Here is a 25,424-nt window from a genome sequence, read left to right on the forward strand (position 1 = left end):
TTAATATTAGATATAGTTTTTAGAATATATATTATTTTATAATATATTATTAACTATATTATTATTCAATAATATTTTTAAATTATAGTAGCAATATATTATTGTATACTCTCTCTCTCTCTCTATATATATATATATATGATGAAATTATTTACTATATTACTTTTGTTTACCTTATTTTTTAATCAAAATAAATATTAGTATTAGGAAAAAATATTAATTTTATAATAATAATTAATATATTTTTATAGGATTAATAATTTATAAGACTAGTAAATATATTATTATGGAATATATTAATATATTGATAAATATAGTAGTACTCTATTATAATATATTTATATGATTAATAAATAATTTTATGGAATATACTAGAAGTAGTTTTAGTATTATATGGTCAATGATCTTGAATTTTCATGGAATATTAAATAAATAACTAATGGATATCCAAAAATCTTTAATCACTAGAATATAGTATACTAGACAAGATGATCTTGAATCATCGGGATCAGATTATTCCAGAATAAGGATCACCAATGATCTAACATCATTTTAATGATCCCAGAGTACTTGGTGTAACTTGTTTTACTTTGTTCTCCACTCTATTCAGTATTTCAGTTCACCAGTCCCACGTTACAAGTTGGAATCGATGCAATTCACAAGGACAGATTAATGTGAGGTTCAGGTCTTGCTTGGTTATTAAATAGATACCACATTAGCATTTAGTCGAGACTGATAAGAGCGATGAACTAAGCAATGATCCCTTTCTATAGAAACTAAACAACGATCCTTTCGAGCCCTCAACTACAAAATTGGATTTTGGGTGTCGACGATGATTGATGAAGCAAAGCTTGTTGCTTTCGATTTCATTTCCGGTTTTAGGATTCAGGTATTGGAACTCGGGGAGATATTGCAGCTAATTCGGATATGCAAGCCGTGGTTATCTGGTCTCCGTTTGGTGGGGTGCGGCGAGGCGCTCTTACCGGCCTCTTCCACTTTGCTTCGTGGAATTTGGAGACGAGAGTGAGGATGGAAATTGGACAATCTTCCAAACCATCCTCATGTTGGTCTAATCTGCGAGTCATGTAGATTCGGCCTTCACCCATCTAGGTTTGCTCGAGCATGTTTTTATCACCCTGACAGCATTAAAGAGAGTTTAGACACGGGAGTTAATCGACCTAAGCACGGTTGGTGGACCTGCAGGAAATTCTAGAGATGCAGGCTCGGATTAAAAGGATGATGTAGTGTAGTAAGATTTATTAAGTTTGGCATAATCAATTACAAATCAATCAAGATGAAATTTGGTAAGACCAACTAAGTTTGGTATAATGTTTTATAAGGATTCTAACGGCTTGCATGTTGGCTAAGATATTCTGTTTTTTAATTTTATTAGATATATGGCTAATTTCATAAAAAATATATAAAAAAAAGGGGAGAAAAAATTATCGACGTGGCAAAATCTCTGTCGAATTTAAATCAACGAGAGCTATAGAGTCGGGAATCACTGCGAGAAGGGACGTAAAATAACCCGTCGTTCTCTCTCGTCTTGCAATCTCAGAAGTGACGATGGAGGGACGAAACTGGGCGGACCTCCCCGACCTCGCCCTCTTCTCCGTCCTCCTCTCCCTCTCCTCCCTCCCTGACCTCTTCTCCTTCGCCGGCGTCTGCCGCGCCTGGCGATCCTTCCTCCGTTCCGCTGCCCCCGAACTCTACCTCTCCTCCCGCCCCCCTCTCCTCCTCTGCCCGCCACATCGCCAACCTCACCGCCGCGTTTTCCAACTCTCCCCCAACACCACCGCCTCCGATTTCCGCCTCTACGCCCTCGACCACCCTTCCACCTCCTTCAAATCCCTTCTTTCCAATGAAACCCTCGCCACCCTTTGCTTCGGCTACTCTCACGGCCACCTCCTCCTCCTCCGCCGCCCCCGCGAGGCCCTTCTCGCCGACGTCCTCACCGGCGCCGAGATCCACCCCCCTACTCTCCCCCCCGACCGCTATACCTACTACTACGCCGCCCTCACGGCCCCGCCGTCCTCCCCCGACTGCCGCATCCTCCTTTTCTACTCCAGATACGCTCTCTTGTGCTGCCGACTCGGCGATCCCTATCCCGGGTGGACCAAGCTCCGCCTGCAACCGGGCGTTTCATACATCGCACGTGTCCTCAGTTTCAAAGGCCGGATCTTTGCCGTAGATCACGGAGCAAAGCTTCTTGCTTTTGATTTCGATCCCGATTTCAGGGTGGAGATGTTGAAAGTGGGAGGACTTCGGCCGATGCCGGCTCAAAACCGGTGGCAGTTTGGTCCTCAGCTGGTGGAGTGCGGCGGAAAGCTGCTATTAGTCCTCTTTTTTCAAGAGAGGAGTAGGTGGGAAACAAGGGTTGATGCGTATAGATTGGACTTTGAGAGGATGGTCTGGGCACAAGTCGAGAGTCTGGGGGACTTCTCTTTGTTCATTGACTGCGGAGGGAGATGCCCGGTGTCGTGTGCTAATCCAGGCAGCTGGGGAGGGAGGAGTAACTGCATCTATTTGGCAGGTCTCGATTGTGCATGCTGGAAGCAGTATTCTTTAGATGACAAGACTTGGAGAGAGTATTCTCCGGCTGGTAAGATGATTAGCTCCGGCTCCTTTCCACCTTTGATTGATCCTCCACTTCTGCCGTGCTGGCCTTCGCCATTCTGGGTGTATCCAAGTCTGTTTTTTGGACCCTGATGGCATGCCAAACCCTATTAGTAGATACAATAGCATTGTCTTGCTTGAAAGAAGGTCTTCTGTAGCACACCTGCAGTTATGTTTGAATATCTATAGGTGATTTTAATTAAATTAAGCCTAAAGACTTCTGACTGTTCATCTTCCTGCAGTCTGTAGCTTGGAATTTGCATACATTTAGGATATTATATCTGGTGTTTTTGTTGATCTTTGAATCACCAGCAAGTCCTTCATTTAAACAATCAAAATGAAGTTACGGCAGAAGCAAAGAAGTTTATAATATTGCATTGTGATACAATTTTTTTGGGAAATTGAGGGACGTGCTATTCCTCTTTGTGGTACTTTCCATGAGTGCTAATCATGAAGGACATCTGCAATTTACTAGTCTATGATCAGATTCTAATGTTGTTGTTATTTGAATAATACACTTGGGCATGGATGCATTTTATTGTGGCATTAAACAATTTGCTGATAATCTAAACTGGTAAAATTCGTTTACTTCCTACACTTTTCCACCAACACACACACACACACACAGAGAGAGAGAGAGAGAGAGAGAGAGAGAGAATCTAAAACACTGCAGAAGCCTTACTGGAATCTTCTCAGGTTAATACAACCAAAATTGAGCCCCTTTTTCTTAAGAAAAATTATTTTGGTGGAGATGACTATAAGATAGGCCAATTTTGGTTTGTGCAATAGAAAACGGAAATGTTTAGGCTAGGATGTTATGTTTTAGTTGGAATTTGGAACTCCGAACCATCATCTGTATAGGATATATAGAATGTGTATAATACTGTTATGAGAATGTGCAGTGATCATTTATCAGATGTGTTCATGACCTTGATATCCCTCTCTCTCTCTCTCTCTCTCTCTTTCTCTCTCGCACACGAACATACTCATTAAAGTACCATATTATGCTTTAGCATGCCTAATTTCTTTATCTTCTTAAAATTCTTGATAAAGAAATTGTTAATATTGCCTCTTGTTCGCATGTGCAAATAGCAGACCCTGTGTAGAAGATGTTGTGGAAAATCAAGGAATAAGCTCCTTGCATATCTCTCTTTATTTGGAGATGTCTTAGTAAGGTAGTTCCTAGTCAAACTGAAATTCACAAAAGTTCCTTCTTTTGATTCCACATGTCCAATGTGCTTCCAAGGATTAGAAGCATATGAGCATCTATACTTTGAAATGATTTTTCTTGAACAGTTTGGTTCTCCTCTCCTCTCACTATTCACGCTCAAGGATCATCCAGGACATTTAAAAATTGGGTTGTCTCATGGTTAGATCCACCTGGTCTTAAGGATAAGACTGATCACTCTCTATTGATGTCTATTGCTACTATTTTATGGCATATTTGGAAAGCTAGGAACTTGAAGGTCTTTCAGGATGTCAACCTCTTCTGACTTCATGTTGTGAATAGGGTCATTACTCAAATTTAAAATCAGCAAGTATCATGTTTACAGCCAAGGTCTATCCTCCATAGAACTTCAAGAGCATTCTCATCTTTAGTCCCAGCTCAAATGATCTTTGTAATGCCTCTCCATTTGGTTAAGACTAATGTTGATGCCGCTTCTAATGTGTGGGCACTAGTATTGGTGTGATAGTAAGTGATTCAATGGGAACCACATTATTAGTCAAGAAATCCATTATCTTCCATGCTCCATTGAGGAAGCAGAAGCTTAAGCTTTCAAAAATGGTCTTTTGTTGTTGAAACATATAAATTTCTCTAGAGCTATATTAGAAGGAGATTCGTTGTCCATTGTTCAGCTTCTGTTAGAGGACCCTATAGAGCCTCCCTGGCATTTAAGGCAAATAATTGCTGATTGCATGTCTTCTCTAAGATTTGCATCCAGTTCAAGTATCTTATTCTTCTTGTACCTCAAATATGTGTTCTCTTTTGCTAGCCAAACATGTTGCCAATTTATATTGTAACTTAACCTGGTCTTCTCCCTCTCGACCTTTCTAATTGCCCATTTTTGAAAAGGAGAAGGATCTAGCAAATTGTATGATGGAGACTGTTCAATGAAATAAAAAGACTCTGATTGCACTTGTAGTTCAACCCAATGAACTAGCCAAGCTAATCGACATGGACATCTCTATAGTCTCTCACCCCTTAACCAATACACGAGGGGTTAGAATCTTTGGTATTTAACACAAATCCCTGTGAGTTAGGAAAGTAAAGAGTAAATCTAGCTAGGAATCTCTATGACAATTCAACCTCATGAGATTTGGATGAAATAATCTCTTATGTTAGCACAATTCCTTAGGAGTTAGAAAAGTAAAGAGTAAATCTAGCTAGGAATCCCTATGACAATTCAACCTTATGAGATCTGGATGAAATAATCTCTTAGTCCTATTCCTAGATTAATCAATAATTCAAATTACTAAATCAAAATTTGACCGGCCCTATGATCTCGATTGGTTATTATTGCTTGTTGATGTGATTATGAGGAAGAAGACCTAACATTTCTAATACCACCGTGCATGCTCTAATGTTTTGATGGTGCTGCAACCCCTGAACACCCACTTGTCCTCTTCTGCTTGAAGCTTGCTTTTCTAACCAATTGGGAGAATTAGAGTGGTCAAAGTACCAACTTGAGACTAGGTGGGTTCCTTAATGAGCATTCAAGTTTTTCATGGGCTGGTATTTGTTGCACTTGATCGAGGAAGGATTCTCTTTTCTTGATTTCTTTCCTCATTCGTACAAAAGGTGACTAGTGGAATGCCCACTTGCTGCTGGTTCATGGGTAGCTAGATCCATAACATGTTGAATGTGGAGGAGAAGTTGTCTTGGCATTTTTGTCCAATTTAGGATAGAGATTATGCACAATTCTATTGTAGGCATGCAGTCTTCTATAGGTTGATCTGTTTTGAAATGCAAAACTTCAAATTGCTCTGTTCTATCTGAATTATGGAGTTAGTTGCCCTATATTGTCCATCAAATTACCAGATGGGGAGATAGACAGAACTGCATTTATTTGGGCAGAGTTGGATGTTATATTTGAAGCAAGCTTCCTTTTAATACTACCATAATTAACTGTTCCAATTTTCCCTTTACCTAAGTCAACCATACCAATTAAGAATCAACTCCTTTGTTTTCCCACACCCTGATGAGACAGGTTCGGTAATTTTAATTTTAATAGATGAACTTACATATGCCATTCTCAAAAGAAGTTCCTTTAGTTTGGTCGACTATTTCCCTTCATAGTTGTGAATCTATATTAGTTCTTCCTTTTGCATATAGTTATTGTGTATTCTTTCTGTTTTGACATAAATTACAACAAGATTTCAGAATAATAATAATAATAATAATAATAATGGTTATGTTGTACAACAAGATTCAGTGCAAGTAGAAAAAGAATGCGCCCTGTATATGCATGTTGATCGTAAAGAAAGTACATGCATCATGGTATATCGAATAGCAATGGATGTATAAAATTTATGGTCATGTTTCTCTGCTGAAACCAAATGAATTCATTGATGAAGTAGTTGAAGAGAAGTTGATTTTGGAGGGTGGGCTCATGATACGTTTGCTTGCCAGCATTCATTTCCTGGTGGTCTTTTTCGAAAATGTGTCGACGCCTGCTTGATTTATTAGGACGAATATTATGAAGTGCTCGTATATCTGTATCAGAGAAACATGATAAATGTTTAGCAAGTGGAGAGGAAGTCTTCTTAGTGATGCAAGTAGGAGGGTTCTTATTTCACCAGTGCCGGCTTCTTATGTTATCTACTTGGTTGCTGAAGCTGGTTATCTCACAGTTTGCCAAGAGATGTAATCTGGAGCTAAAGTCTTGAAAATTTTGGATGAGGGAGGACTGCTGATGAAAAAGATGCAATTGGTTAGAGGTGCTATCTTGACAAAGCGGGCTGCTGATTATTTAATTTATAGCAGAAGCATGTGGAACATGATGTTATGATGGACTGGAGGCAGGGGGCAGGAAGGAGGGTTTAATAGGAGATGAATAAAACATAGCATGCCAATTCTTTTTCTGGGATGTGAGAGAGCACAGTAGGGCATGGAGGATGATACAGAACTGTAGTATGTGGCAGTCCACTGTGCTGATTAGGAAATGGACTTGCTTGGTGAGGGTGGAAGAAAGCATTGATCTGTATGGTTGAATTAGTTTCGGCTGAACTTCAGAATAAAAATCTGAATTCGCTGGGTTAAATGGAATAAGTTGGCGAGGAAAGAAAGTTTAGATATTGAATTATTCATGAATAATTAGGGAAAATAGGTTAGAAGCATAAAGGTAAAGCTGTGAGGATCTATGTTTAGTCCTATATCGGTTATTCGCTGGGTAGATCTTGGATGCTTACATAGGATCAAGGAACTCAAATAATACCTTCAGGCTAGTTTTTTTGAGTGAGATCCTGGTTTGCTACAAAAGCATTTGTTGTATATCAATTTTTATAATTATTTATTCTTTTTAAAAAATAAACTAATGAGATGAATGTTTGGCTAGAAAAAAGAAAGAATAATGCATTTAGTCTTTCCTTCCTCGTTGTTCCCTAACTAAAGACAGTCTTAGGAAGGAATAACTCCTTGAAGAAAAATTTAAAAGGCAGCGTCAAGAATCTTCTCAAATGCTTATTTTAGTCTGATAAAAGGGAAAAGAAAGCTTTTCAGAAGATGTTTTGCTAGTATTTTCTAGTGACCAGGAAGTTCAGCACTTGGCAAACTTTTGAGTCGGTTAGTAAACATTACTCCATGCTGCTTAAATCAATTAAGCTGTCAATAAACCTTAATCCATGAATTCAAGGACGAACAGCTCAAAATTCAGAATCACCATTCACTTTCAGACGTAGCTAAGGTTAGAACGTGGTTCCATTTTTTTTTGTTTGCTTGTTTGTTTTTAAACCTTGGGCGGGGGTGTAAAAATAGAATAAGCCTAGACTTCATTTAGGTAGAATACATCGCAGTGATGCATCCCATTTAGGTGGAGTGGGTTTCCCTTCCATTCTTATTCAGCTTTCCTGTTTTCTTTCCTTTTTCCTTCTGTTTTGAGGCCTGACTTTTCCAAACTGCACCAAGAAATCACTTCATCGTAATAAGACTTCTATATATTTTATTGTCCGTCAGTCCAATAACCATGCTGCAAAGCATGCTCTTTCTTCTCAGAACTCAAACTTGTAGCTCTGGTATATTTTTCCAAAATGTTCCATTCATACATCTAATGCTGTCCATCAAAATGGAAAGAAGAAAGGGAAAATGTTGCAACCAAATTGTAACTTAATCTTCTCTTCCAATATCTATTCTACTGTGTAACATTAACTTTTCCGATATAATGTAATCATGTGGAAACATATATCAATGCCTGCATTTTTTCATCATGCTTTTGCATCCTGTGTGCTTATTTATCCCTTTTTTTTTTTCCTTCCCATCCCACCACCTTTCCCTTTTCTCAGCATGATCACCGACCAAATCATTTCTTCTAACTTTTGTTATCAGTTATATAAATTTTTATTAGAAAATAAAACAATACATGCATCCCAGGCATTTTAGTAACTGAAGGCCCTTTTCTAAGGCATATATTCTCCAGGAACTGGTTCTTAAACGCATGCAGTGGAAGTAATCATTACACACATATTTAATATATTCTCTTAGGCGGAAAGCCAGCATAATGGAGCTGTGCTATTTGTCACAAGATAAGATACTCAATAGTTATCAATGCCTCCTTTTAGACTGTTATTTAATCATCATATTGACGCTAATTCCGGCGCAATGATCGCCGAGTTATCTTCTAATTCGCCCCCCTCGGGATCCCATGTGCGATGCAACGGTCGAGGTAGCGCTAAAATAGCGGAAGTCGAACGGGGGAGACCCGTGAAGAGGAGAAGACCATCGTAATTTCATCCAGTTTTGATGGCAATTTGATCAAGATGGACACGTGGATCGCGTGGGTTCCATCATGGATCTAGGTGCAGGTCAATGATTGGTAGCTTCTCGGTGGCCCCCTACTTATTAAATTAGCGCGATAAATTCAACTCAACCCGCGAAACTCGCCGATGTACTCTTTTAGTCCTATATTTCCACGTGGCTCGATCAGGGGACATCATTTTGCTGGATGATACGAATATGGCCACCGATCAGTTTGTTCTTCTGATGAAGGGTATTTGTGTAATTGTAGTAATGAGGGCGTATCCGAAAAATCGCCGCCGCACTCTTTGCGGATAAGACGAGGAAAGTGAGGTTGGACTACTTTTTTCCGTTTTTTTCAAAATCCACAGTGCGCTTTATCACCTTTGTGGGATCAGTTTACATGAAAGAAAACCATCTACGTGGCTCTTTTTTATTGGCTTTATGATAAAAAAGGGAAACGAACTTTCTGGGAAGCGCGAGGAGGAGCAGCTCTATAGGCCGAGAGTATAGTTCCGGCGGAGCAGCAGAAACTTTTAGTCCAGGCTGTTCCACACTGTGCTCTCCCTCCTTCTCTTCGAGATCCGGTCACCGTTCTTATCCTAAGCCAACGCTGCTCTGCCGAGTGGAGCAGCACTCCTTCCCACTCTTTTTTTTTTTTGGCAACTCCCTTTCCACTCCCTTTATAAAACAATACTAGATTCCTCTCGCCCTCCGCAAACTCCCAGTTTGATCTCCTTCCGCTCTCTGTCTCTCTCCGAGTTCCAAATTCACACGTTTCCTCTCCAAAAACCCCTCTTTTGGCCTATTTGGGCTTCTTTTTGGTCGCTCTTAATCCTGTTGTTGTTGGATTTTGGGGACCTTGATGGCGAGTTTGGAGGATTTGGGGGTGTCGGCGTTCATCAACATACTGAGCGCCTTCGCCTTCCTGTTGCTCTTCGCGGTGATGAGGATCCAGCCGATCAACGACCGCATCTACTTCCCCAAGTGGTACATGAGCGGCGGAAGGAAGAGCCCGCGGCGGGGGAGCGGCGGCCACGGGGTGGGGAGGTTCGTTAACCTCAACCTCTGGACCTACCTAACTTTCCTCAACTGGATGCCCGGGGCGCTGAGAATGAGCCAGGCCGAGATCATCCAGCACGCCGGCCTGGACTCCGCCGTCTACCTCCGGATCTACATTCTTGGGTACGTTCAAGAATTCTTTTTCTTTCTTTTCTTGGAAAAATCTTTGGTACTGGAGGTGCATTGTTTCTTGAATCTGTTGAACTTTTGGTTTCTTGGATATGTAACTTTTCTTGGAAAAACTATTGGTATTTGTGGAGCTCTGTCTTTTGTCTTTGTTAAAGTTTTGTTTTCTTGGGTATTTAACTTAATTTATACTCTTAGAGGTGGATGATATGTCGTTGGGTTTTGGAAAAGGGTTATCTTTGTGTAGTTTGTGCTTCTCCAGTCTTGACAGAGCCGTCTTTTCGAATTACTTGAAGTTATTTTCTTAAAAAAATGTGACTTCTTTTATATTCATGACATCATTGGGTTCTGGAGGGGGAAAAATACATCTTTGTGTAAGTTCTGCTTGTCGGGTCTTCTTGCCTTTAGATCGTGTTTTTCACGATAACGAAGCCCATCTTTCATGTCCGTGCAGCTTGTTTCTGTTTTTTCCCTCTTTTTTCTAGCTCATATTCTCGATAAAGGAAAAGGAAAAAGAAGATTGTCTGGGTTTTTAACAGTAGCCCAACTGGGTTTTGGATGATGACTCTGTTTAAGTGGCGCCACAAACCTCATACTTTTTTATATGTAAAAACTCTTATTTGATTTCATAAACTCTGACTTCATGTTACGCCACATTCTTGATCTTATGATCTTTGGTAGTCGTGTCTGTAGATGCTGTGTACTTTACGGTTTATTTCAGAGTTCGGATTTTATTGATTTAAAAAATCGCGGATTTATATATCCATTGGTTCAACATTTAAGAGCTTAGCATTTCACTTACCAGTGACTGGAAAATAAGACAAATATTAGGTGGGGCGTTCTTTTTATTACCTTTCTGACATCTTCTTTACATTAATACAAGTAACATGACATTGAGAAAAGGAAATGCCTTAAGAGGATTTTTTTAAGTGATTTGTTAAGCTGACTCAAAATAGGGACTCGCTGGTTACCTAATTTCAGAATTAACATTGGCTATGTAATGCTTTTACATGTTACAATGACACCATTTGTATTGTTTCCAAAATTGGATTACTAGCTCTCCTTTTTTCGGGATCATGGTAGGATATTCTTGATTGTCAAAACGAGGCCAGTGAAGGAATGTATCACATAGCAAGCTTTCAAGGATTTCGTATGCTAAAATTTGGATTAAATAAATAATTCTTGATTCCTTAGGTTGTCAATTGGTTGCCGGTACAATGTTATCTTTATACTACACTTTGCTGCAATAGAAGCCATCCATTTTAATACTGGCAATCAGAACCTTTCAGGATATCTACTTACATCAGAGGATGTCCAGATTTTCCAGGAACATGGATGGACTGATTGTTGGTAGCCTATCATTGTGAACTTTTTTGAACCATAAGATCTTTTACTAGTCATGTTCTACTACAACAAAATTTTTTTCCAGTTCTTAGATTATTCACTTAAATAGTTTACTGCCATCATTGTTATCTAATTGCGCTTGTAATGGAAGTACTTGATTAATCTCTGAATTCTTTCTTTTCCTCCTTTGACAGATTAAAGATTTTTGTGCCGATGACAATCCTTGCATTAGCATTTCTTATTCCAGTCAATGTTTCTGGTGGAACATTATTCAACCTCAGGAAAGAAATAGTTTCCAGTGATATTGATAAACTTTCTATTTCAAATGTCAGTCCTGGATCGCAGAGGTAATTAGAGATATCTCTGATGGTGATTATGTTTCCTTCATCCTAACAACTGCATATAGCTTTACTTCTGAAAACTAAAGCATTTTCTTTTGTGCTTGTTTTCTCTTGGTATTTAAGCATCTATTTGGACATGGAACGATGGAAGACTCCACAATAAATGACAATGAACAAAACCAGTTCCCACAAGATATTTTGTTCTTTCAACAAATCTCTCTCTCTCTCTCTCTCTCTCTCTCTCACACACACACACACACACACATAGATGCATACACAATTATGTAACATAGGGTCTATCTCTTGGCATGTATTCTACATCTATGTTTTATGAGATTTGAACAAAGATAAATATTAAATTGGAGTTTTGGACAATGTCCTGACAACCAACTAGACTTTACTAGCCAGTTGGCGGCTCTCTTCGCAGCTCTTGCACTAAAGAGAGGTAACAGTAGGATCTTAGCACGCGATGCTCCCACCTTTCTCTAAGGGAGAAAAATGGAATTTCTAATGCTGAAAGTTTAGAATTGCTTTTCCAAGGTCCGCCGAACTGGTACTAGGATCCGTACCGTTTAGCAGATGGGTTGCTACAAAACCAGTTCGATACCGTACTGACATAGTATGCATGGGCGTGCCCAAGTATGTGCCGGTTCCGTACCGGCACATTCAATTTTTTTTTTGGAGTTTTTCAAGTTGATTTAATTGGTAATCAATCTTTTTGAACTTTTTCAATGATTTTAAGTTTAATTTGAGATTTTTTTAGATGTTTTTTGATGTTTGATCCTGGTTTAACCTAAATGATGCATTTTGTTGTTTTAAAATGATACAAAATGTAAAATGATTAGTGAGATGTTGCATGCTACAAGAAGCAATATGAAATATTCTCAAATCAAGAAGTGAGGTGAAAAATATAAAATAATACAATTAATTACATATATCTAAAGTATAACATACATATCGATATCTAAAATTTCGTCGAGTGGCGATATCTCTCGTAGATATCCGGATCATTAGCAGAGTTAGGAGGCACATCAACCTACCTTTCTAACCAAGCGGCGTTGTAGTCTTGTATATTTCCATAAGGAACGCGTTTTGGGTTATAAGCAATCTCAGATCTCTTGCTGAAGTTCTGGTTTTGATAAGTGTCCTCTGGCTGATAAAATGGCTGTGAAGGGGTCCATCCAAATAAGCCGGCAACAAAATCCGACCCGTATGATACTCCGTGCTGCGTAGGATAGTAGCTATCGGAAGATGCCTCTCGTAGATATCTGGACGGTTCGCACCGAGTTCGAACGGAACCGACCGGTTCGGTTCGGACTTTTTTCGGCCAGTTCGGTTCGGGCTTTTTTCGGCCGGTTCCGGTCAGTTCAGAACCCATTCTGGCCGGTTTGGGGCTGGAACCAATTCCAATGGGCAAATTGACCCGATTTCTCACCGGGTCGGCTTAGTACGGGCCGATCCGGGCGGTTCGGTCCGATTCGGCCTACCTTGTTTGATCCAAAGCAAAATACATGAAGTGCACTTTAGTAGGATTATGGGAGGCATCATGGATGTACAGAGAATTAAGTGCACACACACACACACATGCACATGCACACATGTGCGTGTGTGCGCATGTTGTGTGATATGTATATGTACATGCATGCACACACACATATACATATATAAACATATGTAGCATTCTTTTATTTCCTTAGATTGTTTGATTTCTATAATTTCAAAAAATAAAAAAGCTAAGAGTAGACAATTAACTGATAAATTGTTGTTTTCTCTTGGACATTTGATTTTTTTTTTTTTTTTGTGGGTGTGTGTCATAAATACACAAAACAATGTTCATTATGCATATGAAATGGGTATGCGGGGGGTGTTTCCTGCATTTTTACTAGAAGATAAAGTGATGGCAAACCAAATAGAATGGTATAGATGTGTGCAATACAGGCTAGAGGCAGCTCAGCTGGGGAGGGTAGTTTAGATTTTGGTTAGGGACCGGGAATTAGGAGTCAGGGAGTTAGGAAGATCTAAATGATTGTGAGAGATTTGAGGAAGCTCTGAACTATGTGTTTGTGTGTGTGAGAGAGAGAGAGAGGATCAGGTTTTATGAAATTAATCAATAGATGCGATACAGATTGCTCAATATTGTAATGGATAATATTATATATGACTCCCTTTTCTTGTAATGTCTTTTCATATAAGATTCTGCTACCATTCTAAATTATTCTTTATACAGTGTAGTTCTTTTTTTTTCCTTTATCAACTTCTCATATTATTAATATATTGGATTTCATCTTACTGTGGTTATTTGGGTTTGATTTTAGGTTCTGGGTTCACCTTTTAATGGAATACTTGTTTACAGCATGGACTTGCTATATTCTCTACAAGGAATATGATAATGTGGCTTTTATGAGATTACATTTCCTGGCCTCACAACATCGTCGTGTTGATCAGTTCACTGTAAGCACTTTCTGGCAGTAAAAGCTTTTTTAGATAATAAAGTTGTGCGTCCAAGTTCTCTTTTCCTCTATAACTAGTTACAGAGAGTACAGTCATTAAGCAAAAAAGAAGAAAAGCACAAGCCAGTAAGAGGTAACCTATTAAAGGGGTACCTTGACAGACAGAAAAAGAAAACAAAGTCATCTAAGTGTTATTGATGAAGTTTTCTTGCAATTATTTAGCCCAAGAACCCCTTTGCTTTGGATGTTCATGTTCTTTCTGGTAGTGTTGCACACTTCAGTTATATTATGTTTTATCCTTTTCTTCTGAAAATGTGTTTTATCTTCCACCATTATGCATTTATGACATAAAGGGACATGATACTTGAAGAGACTATCAAACACTTTGCAAATGTTTTCAAGCCTTGGATATGCATAGAACTAAGAAACTTAGATCAGTGTAAATGACTTTGGTGAATAAGTGGTTTAATTTGCTATCTGACAAAAAAAAATAGTGTTTCTTGCTGCCTTTATTTGAGATCTGGCTTTCGGAACATGGTTTATGAAGAAACTTGCTGATGTTACAAAATAAAACTATAGACGCATGAATAAATTATTGATTTAGGAAAGACACTATAAAGCTGTCAAGCATCTATTCATGTTGACACAATTGTATGCTGAAAATTTGGTGATGGTAAATAGATTGGTCAACAGTTCTGCAGAGAATGAATATCTTTCTCATTTAAAATGAACCTCCATGATGAATAATTGTATATTTTATATTGAAAGTGAACATTTAGCAATCGAGAACTGTAAGATAACTGCTCCAGGTCCATTCTATCTTATCCTCAAGACTATAGAGACTGGCTTGTATCATGGGAGTTTTCAAGTGAACAAAGTGGGTGGATCTATGCAAGTTTTTAGAGACTTTATCATGCTAGTGCAATTTCTATTCTTGTAAAGTTGAATCCTCATACTATTTGTAGTTAAAAATGTCGAAATACTTATTTATATTGAGAGAGAGTCCTAGCCTTGTTGCTTGATGTATGCATTTATTAGCATAAGTAAACAACACGGACGTTTTGTGATAATTGCATAATATAGCTTTTGAAAACTTACCAATGCAAGAAGCTTCATTTTCCATTAACAATTCAAAATTGACTAAATTACAAAACTGAATCTCCGTAGAGCCCTAAGCGAAGACAAACATAGAAAATAACCTTATTTAGACTTTAATTTTATAATCTTTGAGGATTTGCATGGCTATTTCTAGTCTAATAATTCCAGGATAATTTTGAAGATTGAAATAACGCTTTCTTTTAAGAATTCTTGTGAAGGTTCAGATGGTAGGGTGGGTCCTGTTGCCAATGTTGAAATCTTTGTATGGTTTTTCTATTTCCATTGTTTATTATTTTATAAGTTCATTGTTATATAGATAGTTTGTGTCTTGTATTCCAAAAGTCCAGAATTGACTTCTCATTCAATGTTGATATTATTCTTCCAGGTAGTAGTTAGAAATGTACCACATGTTGCTGGGCACTCAATATCAGAAAGTGTGGAACAATTCTTTCAAAGAAACCACCCTGACCACTATCTGGGTCACCAGGTTAAAGCTTTTCTTTCTTTATTTTTACCTTTTTTTTGTGTATAACACCCAGTAACAGATTTTCTTGCTACTACTTTATAATCTAGATGGAATTTTTTCCCATGCTATAGCTTGATTTGTTTTGCCCTTCATACCATATTATAAGGCTATGGGCAATCTCTGTCCTTATACCTTTTTGCTTCTCCTTTATTGTGGTTTCGTAAGCTTGAATCTTACTTCAAATCCTATTTTCATAAGTTCAAATTTGCCAATCTTATTTTCAGGCTGTCTTCAATGCAAACAAATTTGCTAAACTTGTGAGGCGGAGGGAAAGGCTTCAAAACTGGTTGGACTACAACTTGCTCAAATTTGAAAGGCATCCTGACAAAAGGCCAACTAGGAAGGTACTCCAACAATTAGGCAAAATTTGTTTCAATAGTTGCATGACATACAGTGATATATACTATTGTAGACTTTATACTTGACAACTTGCAGTTCTTTTGTATTTCAGAAAGGGTTTCTTGGCCTTTGGGGTGAAAGGGTGGATTCAATTGACTATTACAGAGAAAAGATCAGTGAGCTTGACAAAAAAGTAAGACCATATACTCCTAGTTGTAACTTCCTATATTATATGGATATGTGCCTTGTTTATGGTGTATTTCATCTAAAGTTGGTGTCTCTGTCACTTTCATAAAGTAGCAGATCACCACGACTCTCTACTTGTCCATTGGTTCCATAGCTTTAAGAAAGCTTGCAATTCTTAGTGTGTGTGCATTCATATCAATCTTGTGTTTGCTTAGTGCTTCCACAAGATGTGGAATATGTAATTCTCATATATCATATTTCAGATAGCATCTGAGCATCAGAGAGTTCTTAAAGATCCGAAGGCTATCATGCCGGTAGCTTTTGTTACATTCGATTCGAGATGGGGTGCTGCTGTGTGCGCACAAACACAACAAAGCAGGAATCCCACACAGTGGTTAACTGACTGGGCACCTGAACCACGTGATGTATACTGGCGGAATCTGGCTATACCCTTTGTTTCTCTCAGCATCAGAAGGCTTATAATATCAATATCATTGTTCGCACTGGTGTTCTTTTACATGATCCCCATTGCATTTGTGCAATCACTTGCGAATCTTGAGGGCCTTGAAAAAGTTGCTCCGTTTCTCAGGCGGGTGATAGAAATGTAAGTATCTGTCAATGTCACCTAGTGAAGAAGTGGCTGCAATTGTAGCTAGCTTAGGGTTGAGAGGAAAGGTTTTCGAATTTAAATATAATGTACTATGTATTTGTAAGATTCTGGTTTGGTATAGACTGGACCATGAAGCACAGTTGATTTGGCATTCTGCATACTGTGCCAGTGACTTAATGGCATGCAGCATGTTTCCATGCCAGTTTATGTCAAGCATTAGCATGGCAGGTACCTAGCCAGTGCTATGTTGGTACAAAGCACTAGCATGGCGGGTACCTGGCCAGTGCTATGTTGGTACAACACTGGCATGTAATACCTCAACTCCATGGGATGGACCATGTATATCCTACTTGGACTTGACTTGTTTATCCATTTTTTTAGCACAATAAGCTCAGATATGTTTTGTTTATATCATTAGCTCGACTTCTTAAACTAACTTTTTTTAGCACAATAAGCTCAGATATGTTTTGTTTATATCATTAGCTCGACTTCTTAAATTATGGCTTGATGTATATTATATGGTTGATTATTTAACATAATAGATTTGTCAAACTAACTAGTTGGAGAATGGTGATCATAATTATCTATCAAATGTGGTTAATGGGGCATCTTTAGCACCTCTATCACAAGGATTATTATGCGGATATTTTCTCTATCTATTCTTGTGAATTTAGTTTTTGGAACATGACCTTAGTTTGATTTGCTTCATTTGAATTCAGTTTTATAGACAAAAAGCATAAATTTTGACCTGATCAATGATAAGATATTCCTATTACTCTACAATTCTAAGAAGTTTTGATATACGACAGGCCCTTTGTTGGCTAAAACTTATTTACTAATATCTTCTATTATAATCTTACCTTGGTTCATTACTATGAACTGTTAGATCAACTAACAGTTTTTTTCTAAAGATTTTCTTTTAGTATATTGTAACTTCCATATATATAGGCCATTCATGCATATGGCAATGCCATTGATCAAATGCCTTTCTAAGTGTGTCAGGAAAAAGCAATAAAACAACTCCAAAAAATGTTGCCAAATGCCATTTTGTTTGTTAAATTTAAGACATTCCTTCTTATGTTAAAGAAAAAAAAAAATCAATTTGTTGTATATATGTACATATTTCTCTTTATGTATAGATTGCACACTAAATGTTAAATATTCGCTAAAGGACTTGACTATTTAAACTCAATGATCGATCTTCCAAATTAGAAACATTCACACTATTGATATTCAAATGAAATGCCTCTATTTCATCATCCTAACACAATTGTTGCTATCCATGTGTTGCATAGTTTAGAGATTTTTGAAAGATATATTTTTTTTTTCTAGTCATTTTTATAGGTGCAAATCAAAGTCAGGAATGTGAATATTGATTTGGATGGCCCATTATGGATTTTGGATTTCTTAAATCTTTTACCATATATTCAAAAAGTATGTCTATCTATAACAAAGCATAACATATATCTCTCAAGATTTGCAGCACCGGTACCGAACTGGTCCATGGTACCATACCGTATCGACATTCGGTAGATCGAACCTTACCATACCGTAATGCATATTGATGTTGTAACAGGATGGTACCAATATGGGGTCTGGTATTGAGACAGCGAACCTTAGTCAGGGGCATTTGTGCTAGTATCTTTATGCAAACTTGCAACCTAGGTGGCTTGCCAAAATTCATTAACCTTCATATACTCTATGGTTTCGATGAAATTACATTATTATAACTTCTATCATAATTATTTGACTTATATTTTCTCAGAGATCATATTCTTTATAAAGTCAACTGACAATCTACTCACCATATCCTGGGCAGAAAGGTGATAAAGTCCTTCTTACAAGGATTTCTTCCTGGGTTAGCTTTAAAGATCTTCTTATATATCCTTCCAACAGTTCTGATGATTATGTCAAAAGTGGAAGGCTACTTGTCAATATCATCACTTGAAAGAAGGGCAGCAGCTAAATATTATTACTTTATGCTGGTGAACGTATTCTTGGGAAGCATAGTGACTGGAACAGCATTTGAACAACTCTATTATTTTCTTCATCAATCACCTACCCAGTAATTCCCTTTATCCCTTGTTTTATGATCATCCATCATATACCCACATTGACTGCTGATCATTTTGCTGTCAGCTTTACATTTGCTTACTGTATTTGAATTTTAGATGATAAATAATGCTAATCCACTATACAGGCTATATCTGCTATTTACTGTTGAAAACCGTGTTCTCCATTTCTTTGGGAATTTTTATCAAGTTTAAGTTTTCATTTTTTTCCCTAGCCTTTCTGTCTGTCAGGGCGCCCATTCTTTCAATTTGCACATAGAGATTTCATCGAATGTTTGTGAATATTTACTCATGTGTAATTGGTACTAGAACAAGTAAGTTGAAAAGAATGTCAGTTCTGTTCTTTAGGCAGGCAGAGTTTTGTATAATTTATATTTTATAGTGATATCTGCAATTGGCATTCAGGACCATCTGATGTAATATGGTGCTTACTCTCTTTTATTACTTTCCTCATTTTAAATGTTGAAGATGTTACTGCAGTTACTCCAAAGGACTCAATAGTTTAATAAAATTTTAAAACATGTAAAATTAGCATTTATTTTGCAAATTTTACAGAAACATGAAGTTAGTTATTTTCAACCATAAATCTTGTGAGACCATTAAATGTTATAGTTTGAGTCTTCAGAAAGATACTTGGAAGCGCCATAATCAAAGATGAAATGTGTCGAGCATAAGCAGGGTAAGGGTATCATATATTTATTGGTCATATCTGCAATGTCAAGACTTGGTATTCCCTTATTTGTATTCTAAAGTGAAATTAGTAAAAAAATTAATTTATAGTTTAGTTAACTTCTATGTGGTGGAAAATTCACAAACAACAAACATTGCTGGAAAAAAGGAGGTGGGGATATAAACATTGTGAGCAGTTGTATCCATGTCACATCATTGTGTCTAGCACACAACTGACAGCTATTTATCTTCTTCTGCTTTGGCCACACTAAGATGAGTTTATTTACATTAACAAACAGAAAATGAATTTGGAGATGCATGCTATGCTTTTCTGTTGAAACTGGAAAATAAACTTCTCAATGTTTTGGTGCTTGAGTCAACAATATTCTGCCCATGGATATCACAATGATGATGTCGAACTTGCTTGGTTAACATATTGGGATGCTTGATGGTCAATCTTTTAATATGATATGCAGCTAAGGTTTGATTTTAACAAAGCTCATAAATTTAGTGTGTGCATGGTGTACGTGTGTGTTTTTCCTTGTGTTTTCTATGTCTGGATCTCTACAGTCTATTGCATACTATGCTAGTTGATTATTTGAAGATAGAACAAGCTATGTTTGTCTATTTGCTTTAATATGCGTACACAGGGGTTGCTTTATGTTTTTGATTATTTAATTTTCTATATAATTGTTAAGTGGTGTTGTTTAATAGTCACTTTTTCTTCAGATCTATCATGGTACTCTTCTCCATATTACCAGCCTCTACACAGGTTGTATATGCTTTCTCGTATCCCTTGTATACGGGAAACTTAGAATTTATATTCTTTGTGTCTTTTTATGTCCATTTCCAATGTTCAAAGTCATGGAATATAATGAGAGTAATCCCACACCCCCAAACCGGCCCATCCTAGCATTTCTCACTAGCACATTTTTCTGGTTTGTAGATTACTTAAGACTTACGAACTACGTTCTTGGTGCATGCTTTTTACGGCACGCACCATTTTATTTGATTTGCCAACTATATTGCCAACTCCGCTTCTGGCTAGTGATGGCTCCTTTATAGAAACAAAGGCCATAGTTATCTTGTTTTATTTTCTTCCTGTGATGGCATGTTGACAATTGGATTGATGTTTTCTTTTTTCTTACCATTTTATACTCTGTTCTAGTTAATACTCTCACTTTTTAGGATGCATGGTTATCTTAAAGTTGGGCTTATATTCTCTTTATATATTAAAGTTTACAAAGTGATGAATTGTTTGAAGGGGAAAGGGGTACATGGAAACTATAGTTTGACATGGATTTTTAGGAGCACATACGATTGTAATATGAAGAGTAGGTGTTACATATGTACAGCAGGAATCATATGTGATGAGCAAGAAGTCCAGTTTTATTTAGATGTGCAGCCTCTCTTCAACATTTTATTATGCTACTTGATTTGTATATGTTGTATGCACTAGTTTTGAAATGGCACAGTAAACCATCTGGACCGTGTTGATTTAGTTTGGGTTGTTTTATATCATCAACTGGGTAATTCTTGTTGATTTTACCTAGTTTTATTGTAGAATATTGTCTTCCTTCTAAATTCTCAAATGAGATATCCCAGGGTAATTCTATAATATATGTTTCCTGATAATATTTATGATATCTTATTGGGCCAATGAAGATATTCTCATACTAAAATAAAGAAATTAGAGGCTTTTAAAGTGACATGTAGTACTTCATTTATTTGCACGAAATTTTCATTAATGAACAACATCATTTGCTGATTTGGCTTTGTTAATGAAGGAATCATGGCAACATATTGAAGATAGTAGCAGCATCTGTGGTAGTCTGCATTATGTTCTCGTTTAATTGGATGTTTCTTAAGGGGCTGCATATCTTTCGCTAGTTTAACTACTCTCTTTTCATTTTTTTTTTATCCAGAGTACTTATTCTTTTAATTAATACAGGATCCCAAGAACCATTGGAGTATCTATACCAATGAAAGCTACATTCTTTATGACATACATAATGGTTGATGGGTGGGCTGGCATTGCAAGCGAGATACTTCGAGTGAAGCCATTGGTCATATATCATCTGAAAAATATGTTTTTAGTGAAAACAGAAAAGGACAGAGAGAAGGCGATGGACCCCGGAAGCATTGATCTTCCTGAGACCCTTCCAACACTCCAATTATATTTTCTCCTTGGGCTTGTCTATGCTGTAGTCACCCCACTGCTTCTTCCCTTTATACTAGTATTCTTTGCCTTTGCATTCCTTGTTTATCGACACCAGGTTAGCACTTTGCTAGCAGTATTCTTTGGCTTTTGCTTGATATTATCTCCATGTGCTTCTTGTTGAAAATCATTACAGCCTTCAGAGCATGAATACTTACTAAGAAAAATTGTAGTATTTTTGCTGTTCGAGACACAGTGGAATATAAATATGGCAAATAGCCACTTACATAGTGGTTTAGTCTTCACTGTCTAATAGTGTTATGAATATATGTCATGGAGACATCTGTCTTCTCATTCAGTTTATTTTAAATGATAAATGAGTAATGTATCAACTCATTCTTGACTCACTTTTAATGTTTGTCTTCTGATCCATTTTCTTATATTTGCTATTTGCAGATAATTAATGTTTACAATCAAGAATATGAAAGTGCTGGTGCATTTTGGCCACTTTTTCATGGCCGCATAATAGCTAGTTTGTTGATATCCCAATTGCTTCTGCTTGGTTTACTCAGCACAAAAAAAGCTGCTAACTCCACCCCTTTGCTTACTATTCTGCCTGTTCTGACAATATGGTTTCACAAGTACTGCAAAAGCCGATTTGAACCAGCTTTTAGAAAATATCCACTAGAGGTAAGTTCAATAGGATGCTCTAAACTTCTGGATACCTATTTACAATTTGTATTGGCCCTATATCTTTCAATTGGAGTTTCACTTATGTTGTTGTTTACATCAGTAGAACCATCTTACTTTTCTCAAAATGGTAGTTCCACAACATTCAGCTTTAATATTTTTAGAATTTATTATATTGATTTTTTTCCTTTTTGAGGAGACAATAGGCACATAGTGCCTAAAGTATTTCAGTAAAAGATCAAGAGGACTACAGGAGAAAAAAGGGAATAAAACAAAGTAAAAGAGATAACGGGAAACCTGAGTTTCAGCAAAACTCTGCAATCAGAACCACTATCCTTCGCCATTCTCAAGCCCCTCTAGCTCTAGTCTGTTTGCAGGAGGACTTCACAGCATTAGCATCCTTAACTGGAACCATCACCAACCAGGATATCATCAGCCTCTTGATTCTTCTTAACAGCTCCGTGATGGTAGACCAGGAATTTTTTAAAATTCTGAGACTCCTCTCAATGCAGATTTGCCAGCAAGCTGCTGCAACCAACATATCCTATCCTTTCCGTCATTGGCAAAGAATACAGTAGTTTTAAGGTCTAAAAACCTGATAAAACTCTTTCTTACCAGGAAGCCTATCCCTCATTTTTATGTATGATACCAGTCGAGTACAAAATCATGGCTTCAACTGCTTGTAGTTGGCCATTTCCCTTCATTGACAAAACGCATTTTCTGAGAGAGAACAGGCTCCGACAGGAGCAGATTCTGATCCATCTGCTCCTCCATTGATCACAAAGATCTCATATATCCTGCAGTCTTTGATGAATTTTAAATAGGTGCCTGAATGGTTCCCAAATACTAGAGATTGCCTTACATCTGATGAACAGATGTTTGGCTGATTCCTCCTCTCAACCATAGACTACGCATGGTGTATGTGATATGTTTGGCCACGTAGTAGGGAATCCTATACTGAAAATGCTATAATTATATCTACTTTATGAGTGCTGAATTATGTCCTAACTTTGTAGCTTTCCGATTTGTTCTTTTCATTTTTGTGTTAGATTGATATTTTGTAATGCCTCCAGAGAATAATAGATTATGCGTACCGTTGGAGTTTGCACATTAGACGAGAGGACGAAAGAGATTAAGAGTTATAATACTCTAGGCTTTCAAGGTTATAATACTACAGGCTGTCAATAAACTTGAGGAAATATGAGACTGAACAACCCCATGGACATTTTATGCAAAGATGGGAGAGGAACAAAAGAAAGCTTCAAGGTTATAAGATATCTTGTGTTCTTTCAATTTAAGCCATTAGAAATTTGCTATCTGCAAGCTTCAATTCATGGCATTACATGTTCATTGTTAACCAATATAGGAAAATACAAACCATCACATATTTCCCCTCTTCTTTTTCATTACATGTTCATTGTTTTTTAGTAAAAGAAATGCAAATGCATCATTTAGTTTTCCTGCAATGATTCCAGGAAGCGATGGAGAAGGATATGATGGAGCGAGCTTCCGAACCTAACCTTAACCTTAAAGCTTACTTAGCTGATGCATACTTGCACCCGATCTTCCATTCAATTGAGGATGTGGAAACGGGTGAGGTCAGAGTAGACAAAGGCCAATCTTATATGACCTCACCCTCTAGGAGTGAAATCAGTTCTTCACCCCAGTATGTATACCATTATGAAATTGAACCTTAATGCATTTTGTCTGACCTGCAACTCTTTCTTCTATGAATCCTCTGATTTGAATTTGCCATTTTAGTTCATGTTAATTCATTATTTTTGTCTCCTTTTGTCTTTCATGTCAAGATGTACATGTGCACACTAATTTGTTTGATGGATCTGTTGCCTATTCATTGTAAAAATTCATAACCAGCTCTCTTTATGCCCAGTTACCGAGTTCTGAATTGTGTTACCACTAATTTGCTTAGTTATAAACTAGAATTGCAAGTCAAACAAAACATCAGAGCATATGGTGGGTTTAGGAGGATTTAAGACCAAGGTAAAAATATATTGATTGAGGTATGAAATTTGGATGCTTACACATAAATGCTGAAGCTTTTATTCTGAATTTTCTGGAGAATGTTGTGACAATCGGAAAGGCTAATCTCCACCTTTCTACCATTACCATTCCCACCCATCTCTTAAGGGCAACTCCAACCGGAGTTGAACCCTCAATCTCTTGCTCAAGTGACAAGAAGTGGAGCCTTCCAAACTTTTTGGGGAAAGTTGTATTGTAATCCAAATTGTACAAGTTTGAATCACCAGCATTCATTTTAAAAACTGGCTAAATTTTTCACCGCTTTCCTAAATCTTTGAGTTGAATGATAAGGAATTCAATCTAACTGACATATTTTTGCCATCTGTTGAATGGCTGTGTGGAAACCGGTGAAGAGTACAGAACGATTTGATTGCCGAGGTTAAACTTCAAAGATTAACACGCCAATGGGAGGCCAATTGGGTTGAAGAACCCTCCTATATTGAAAGTTCTCTACAAAAATTTTTATGAAATTTATGAAAAAGGCTTTTTTTTTTTTGTACAGCATATCAGAAGTATATACGGTTATGAATTTTTATTCTGGTATTAAACATTGGTGCAAAATTATACTAAAAACTATGACTCAATAATAAAGGAATGTGTAATAATTATTCAATTATAAATATAGAAACATCTCTAGAATTTGATCTCTAGAATTTGGCTTGAATAAAAAATTATTGGGAAATCGATTGGAAATCTTTGAAGTTCTTGTTGGTGAATTTGCTTCCAACCGGGCAGAAATTGGTAAGGCAGAGTGCAACTCGATTCTTTTAGATATGACACTGAAGTTTGTTGATGCTTCTTTCGTCTCTTTGTAAACTACATGCAAACTTGCAATGGCGTTACCGCATGCTTGAGCGCGAACCGTAAAGCATGTTGGTGGTATAACCCAATGCATACATCTTTATTTAGAAAATATATCATCTTTAAAATAATATTTTTATTAATTACAAAATTATTCAGAAAATAATATTATTTTATTGATAAATATTTTTATTCGTTTTCAATAAAATATTATTTTATTAATGCATTAATATATCATTAAACATTGTTAATCTTCTAAAAATATTATTAGTCTTTCAAAAATATTATTAATAAACAAATAATATTTTTAAATATATTTTTATTAAAATATGATTAGTATTATCAA

General features: G+C 37.0%; 2 protein-coding genes across 3 annotated transcripts; both read left to right on the forward strand.

Annotated features, from left to right (window-relative positions):
* Window positions 1-1,512: 1,512 nt before the first annotated feature.
* On the forward strand, window positions 1,513-3,120 carry LOC103706367. The gene has a single exon (XM_008790439.4). The coding sequence runs from the start codon at window positions 1,567-1,569 to the stop codon at window positions 2,707-2,709; it is 1,143 nt and encodes a 380-aa protein (XP_008788661.2). The 5' UTR covers window positions 1,513-1,566; the 3' UTR covers window positions 2,710-3,120.
* Window positions 3,121-8,292: 5,172 nt separating this feature from the next.
* Window positions 8,293-24,127, forward strand: LOC103706332 (CSC1-like protein At1g32090). 2 transcript variants are annotated; one of them, XR_005508034.1, is made up of 12 exons: window positions 8,293-9,751; window positions 11,293-11,445; window positions 13,755-13,890; window positions 15,373-15,474; window positions 15,738-15,857; window positions 15,965-16,045; window positions 16,302-16,642; window positions 18,468-18,713; window positions 21,341-21,665; window positions 22,004-22,237; window positions 23,311-23,503; window positions 23,713-23,822. XR_005508034.1 is itself a non-coding variant. In XM_008790393.4 (11 exons), exons 1-11 carry the CDS (start codon window positions 9,432-9,434, stop codon window positions 23,932-23,934), a joined length of 2,280 nt encoding a protein of 759 aa, XP_008788615.2. In that variant the 5' UTR covers window positions 8,303-9,431; the 3' UTR covers window positions 23,935-24,127. The 2 variants fall into 2 exon arrangements, 1 of the variants encoding a protein (XP_008788615.2); XM_008790393.4 differs by lacking the exon at window positions 23,311-23,503 and having other exon boundaries at window positions 8,303-9,751; window positions 23,713-24,127.
* The last annotated feature ends 1,297 nt before the right edge of the window (window positions 24,128-25,424 follow it).

The sequence above is a fragment of the Phoenix dactylifera genome, chromosome 2 (genome assembly GCF_009389715.1).
Source record: "Phoenix dactylifera cultivar Barhee BC4 chromosome 2, palm_55x_up_171113_PBpolish2nd_filt_p, whole genome shotgun sequence".
Lineage (NCBI taxonomy): Eukaryota > Viridiplantae > Streptophyta > Magnoliopsida > Arecales > Arecaceae > Phoenix > Phoenix dactylifera.

What these genes read in the sequence shown, in the direction of transcription:
- LOC103706367 (XM_008790439.4), top strand. Translation starts at nt 1,567, where the DNA reads ATGGAGGGACGAAACTGGGCGGACCTCCCCGACCTCGCCCTCTTCTCC.
- LOC103706332 (XM_008790393.4), top strand. Translation starts at nt 9,432, where the DNA reads ATGGCGAGTTTGGAGGATTTGGGGGTGTCGGCGTTCATCAACATACTG. An exon ending in CTCCGGATCTACATTCTTGG is followed by an intron (nt 9,752 to 11,292) that starts GTACGTTCAAGA and finishes CTCCTTTGACAG; the next exon opens with ATTAAAGATTTTTGTGCCGA. An exon ending in CTCAGGCGGGTGATAGAAAT is followed by an intron (nt 16,643 to 18,467) that starts GTAAGTATCTGT and finishes TATCCTGGGCAG; the next exon opens with AAAGGTGATAAAGTCCTTCT.